Here is a 5,068-nt window from a genome sequence, read left to right as displayed (position 1 = left end):
CATAATATCTGTCTTCTCTTAAATGCATTAAACACTATTCCAATCACATCAATTGAATCGGAAAGGGCATTCTCGGTGGCAAGACTTTTCATTACTAAAATAAGAATTAGAGTGAGTTATCGGAGTATTGACCATCTTTGCTTTTTAAAATCTTATAAAAGTTTGCAATATTTTGTATTATATTTTATTTAAAAAACGAAAATTACCTTCTAAATTAGAAGTTCTTTTTTTTAATTTTTAACTCAATTCAAAAAATTTTTTTTTGTTGTTGTTGTATGCAGTTTCCAGCAAACTTTAATTAATTTTTTTCTATTTGTGAAAATTTCTACGTTATTTAAAGGTAATTTTTATTATAGGCCTATAGACCTTACACAGCATTATTAATATGATTTTGGAGGTTACAGAACTTTAAAATTACTTTAAAAAATGGAAAATAATTATATCATTTGATTTCAAGATATTTTGTATACCTTAAAAATAATTAATTCTATCCCGGGATTTCCCGGGACAAGCAAAAGACCGGGAAATGAGAAACCCTAATCCGACCCAATTGGGGACTGGGGTTGGTCGGATAATTGAAAAGTCGGATAACCGAAAAGTATGAAAAAATTCATTATTAGTGTAGTATATTATTATATCCCATGTAACTAGTATATTAGTATATCGCTATTAACCTACTTCGCGTTGAATTTTCATCGATGTTAAGCCTAACAAAAATTTTTTAAAAGTAATAATCGTCGCTATTGTATCGTTAAAAATTAGAAAATTAAGCCTCGTTTAAATACTGGCTCCCTTTCATGGTCGAATGAGTGTCACCAGCTAAAACACGTAAAAATAATATTAAAGTAGCCAAGACATAGCCAAATATTGTAGCGCTACATCACTAGCGGACATTTGAAATTTGCCGACTGGGAGGGTCGGTTAACCGAGGAGACGGTTAATTGGAGGTCGGATAATCGAGGCTCTACTGTACATCATTAAGATGTGTACAAATTGTGCACTATATCCATTATTGTGGATAACAAAAGTATATTAAGACGAACTAACCTTTTGTTCGTTATGTTGGAGACACTGAAGCCGTGAGCGCGAATCCGAAATAGGCGAAATAAAGGAGAACTGTTTTAATCTCGGTCTCTGTTAATTATCCATAATTAAGAAAGACGTGATAGATATTACTAGTCTGACAATTGGAAGAAGAAACCTTCACTTATAACTTTATAACTTCACTTATAAGAAAAACTTCACTCTCTTCAGCCTGACGAAATAGAGTCTGTCTCAACTACGAAGGCTTTGTACATTTCTAACCTTTCAAGTTGTTTCGGCCGAAGCAATATTTTCTCTCGATGGCGTTCTTTTCATTTGTAAGGAATGAGGAAATTGTAGGGTTCCTCTAAAAGCCTACAATTTCCTCACTCCTTACAATCCTGTACTTACTACATCGGGCTATCTCCTTATAGATAGAACAGAGGGTCTTGTGTTGTGTTATCGTAGAACATTCGGAGAGGATAGATATCTACAAACTGTTCGGGATAATGACGGCATGAAAATAGACAGTCCACTTATATGTACTGTAGGCCTATTATCGTACAATTTAGAGGAAAAATTGCCGTCAACTTTGATGTTATAAGCAATGATGTAACGAAACTGACATCATTCAACAATTAAAATGCAAATACACAGTGGGCTTTTGCATGAAATATCTTGCCTTCCGATTCAGTTATTTAAAATCACGTAAATCATAAGAATTACATAATGTGATAATTTCTGCAAGGAACATAAAAAAATATACAGATAAACTTAAAATTTGTAGATTAACTAGTCGTGGGAATTAGATGGTGCCACATATCCTTAAATTTATATCTGTACATTTGGAAAATGAAAATTTGATGGTAGAACTCTTGGTTATATTTGCGGTACCACTGTTTACAGAAGCAATATGCAAATAAAAAAAAATAATAATAAAATGTTTGACTGAGAATGTATAAAACTAGTATATGCCTACTTTGTATAGTTAAAAATATAGTTTTTTTTTCAATAAAACAAAGAAAACCAAAGCAATGTTAATTGCAGTACATTCCAACGGCCTTTAATTGTGGAAATATGCTTGAAGAATACCACAATTGTCTCATGTTATGTGTTAAATTGGGAAAAGTATTAATTGTTTCATTTTTTTATAACCTATAAATTCCCACTGTCGTCCGTCTTTAGAAAAGAGTTAGGCAGATGAAATCTAAGACAAGATATGGAAACCTTAAGGGCAGGAGGCCCGATTAACTATATAACAGCTTCCGAAAGTTACTTTACGTCAATTCAAAACTTTTCCGCGGAAAGGTGTTAGACAGACGACTCTATTGTTAAATGAAAAGTATGATGTACTGTACAGGGGCAAACCGCTACTAATTTAAGGTGAAGAGCACACATTTTGAATTAAATTAATTAAAAATATGATTAAAAATTGCAGCCCGGCATTGCGACGATGTCACAATAAATAATTGCTCGTTTCGTAGCTATAAATTATCATCATTATGATCCATCCTACTTACAGCAAAATTCATCCGTAGTTTCTTCATACGAAATATGAATTAATACAAAAATAATTACAGTTATAAGCAGCAGAAACTTCATGCTTGCAGTTAATTAAACCAATTTAATTAAAGTACTAAAAAATTTATCATTAAAAGGAAACGTGATAACAGGAGAGAGGTTTCACGAAAAGCGACTTTTACAAAATTATTCTTAATTTAAAATATCAGCGCTAGAAATATATACAGTGGTGCCTCAGTGTACGAACTACTCCCAACTCGAATAATTCGATATTCGAATGCACGATAATTGACTGCAGGCTCGGCACTCGACCTGCTTAAACAAATATTTTTATTTTAACTTTAATTTTGTTATCCGTAGAACTTTGCCGCGATAAAAATAAGTTTCTAGTTTAAAAATAAGAAGCCTAGAGTTGAATATCTTCGTCAGACAAAATTATTCCTAAATTTAATAGTCGTATTTTGCCATTCTGTACGGTTATTCCCAACGACATATGACTACCAGACCCCGAACCGGGCCGCCATCTTTCAAGCGAATTGAACGCGCTTCCGCCATGACACTTAAAAGGCATAAACCTGTTGGATATACATAATACAGATATGACCGTTTATTACATAAATATACAATTGTTATCACACGATGCTTTTGCTAAACTGTGGCTTTAAAGAAAAAAGTAACAAGTTTTATGGAAAATTTAAGTGTTCCAGAAAAACGGTAAAAATTTTCAATTGTATTAAACTATTGCGAAACTTAATCGAATTATTGTAATTTTGCTTGACTATTCCAGCTACTTATGCTTTTTTGGAAAGTGTTTATATCCTTNTAAAGAAAAAAGTAACAAGTTTTATGGAAAATTTAAGTGTTCCAGAAAAACGGTAAAAATTTTCAATTGTATTAAACTATTGCGAAACTTAATCGAATTATTGTAATTTTGCTTGACTATTCCAGCTACTTATGCTTTTTTGGAAAGTGTTTATATCCTTATGAACATGTTTTGGACAAAAAATAGAAATAAATGTTCTATAAAATTAATAAATAGTTAATTGATAGTTAAGTTGAATTGGAAGGAATTCTGTTACTAGATGTATACAACAGTATTAAAAGATGGAAAGCTTTCTGTAGTACGATCTCAAAGTAAATATATGTTGAAGAAATAAGCTGTTTCATATGAAAGTCCTGAATTTTCATTCAAAATCCCCAATTTTAATAGCATGTCCCCCAAAGAGATTTTTATTCAGTTGTCAACCTTACCCTGCATACCCTAAGAGGTCCTTTTATTCATACTCATTGTGAATTGGCAATATTCACTATACGGCGGAGAGTGATAGGAACAGCTTAACTTCTAGTGGGTCGTAGCTCATCAGTGGCCAAACGGTCTTCGTTCTCTGAACATTGGGAGTTTGGTCGTGGTGTCAAGCCTCTCTCGGACGGGCTGGCTACGTGGAGTTTTCTGGGTTTTCTCCACGTCTATAACGCCTAAATAGGGACCAGTTTCCCTTAACGATACCTCTCGTAAGGCATCCCCTATACAGATCGCAAAAAGTGTTGCGTTGCCATAACTTAACAAACAAACTGACCCCTTAAGCAATCGCGTATCGAAGGTGCACACTCGAAAAGTAATTCTATGTTTTTTTGTTTATAATTCTGCTTTTTGTATGGATCACCTCTCAAAATTATGTGTTTTGGTAATGTCTATCAAATATATGTTTAAAAAAATTAAAACATTATTTTCTAATTCCGAAAGTTACAAAGAAAAGTCGTAAAATATGACATCCAAAATATTCAAACCCTTTGATATTTCAGTAATTTTCAGTTAATTACTTAAAGAATTCGCGCAATTAATTGAATTTACGGTTCGGGTAACTTTCAACAATCTTAATTAACTGCAACAATTAATTTTCATTATTTGAACTTTCAATAAAGCTTTGGAAAAATTTTAAGAAGAGAAAAAATGAAAATTATAGAAGAAATTTTAATATTTCTACTTTTTCTATCAACGATCAATACGATTTTTATAATGATTAAAATAAATTATAGTCAATTATCAGAATTTACAGGTAAAACTTTTAATTTCGAAATTTCCGAATAAACTACTTCTTAAGATTATCAAACAATTAAAATTATTGTTTTCTAAACTTGTTTTAGAATTTAATGAAACATTATTTGATGATAATTACTGTAAATCCGAGAAAGATCTTCGTAATTTACCCAAAAATTCAGGAATCAAACTGTCCGAAGAGAAGACAGAAATAAAGGTTAAAAAAATGGATTTATCTTTTGTGCAGAATAAAACGATAGAAAGTGTTTTGGAATATCTGGGTAATATTTGGAGAACATTACAATATAAAATAGGCTGGAGAAAATCCGAGGTTGAATTAACCGCTAAGGAAAAATTCGTTAAAGAATTTTGTAAAGAAGTGAGATCAATATTTGATTTCGTCAGAGATTATTAGAAATAATTGAATTTTACAATAGATAATTTGGTTTATATTCTTTTAAAATTGCTCATTAAAATCATCATTTA

At 31.5% G+C, this 5,068-nt stretch overlaps 1 protein-coding gene across 1 annotated transcript; it reads left to right on the top strand.

The window, feature by feature from the left end:
* Positions 1-4,547: 4,547 nt before the first annotated feature.
* Positions 4,548-5,068, top strand: LOC111620080. Its single transcript, XM_023361924.1, has 2 exons — positions 4,548-4,601; positions 4,690-5,068. The coding sequence occupies exons 1-2, from the start codon at positions 4,562-4,564 to the stop codon at positions 4,995-4,997; spliced, it is 348 nt and encodes a 115-aa protein (XP_023217692.1). The 5' UTR covers positions 4,548-4,561; the 3' UTR covers positions 4,998-5,068.

The sequence above is a fragment of the Centruroides sculpturatus genome, unplaced genomic scaffold (assembly GCF_000671375.1).
Source record: "Centruroides sculpturatus isolate CEXI.00-Female unplaced genomic scaffold, Cexi_2.0 scaffold131, whole genome shotgun sequence".
NCBI classification, from domain to species: Eukaryota; Metazoa; Arthropoda; class Arachnida; order Scorpiones; family Buthidae; genus Centruroides; species Centruroides sculpturatus.
This window is presented reverse-complemented; position numbering and strand designations above follow the sequence as displayed.

Bases quoted from the DNA above. Each gene is read 5' to 3' on its own strand.
- LOC111620080 (XM_023361924.1), top strand. From the start codon at position 4,562: ATGATTAAAATAAATTATAGTCAATTATCAGAATTTACAG. The intron at 4,602-4,689 runs GTAAAACTTTTA...AACTTGTTTTAG, and splicing joins TCAATTATCAGAATTTACAG to AATTTAATGAAACATTATTT.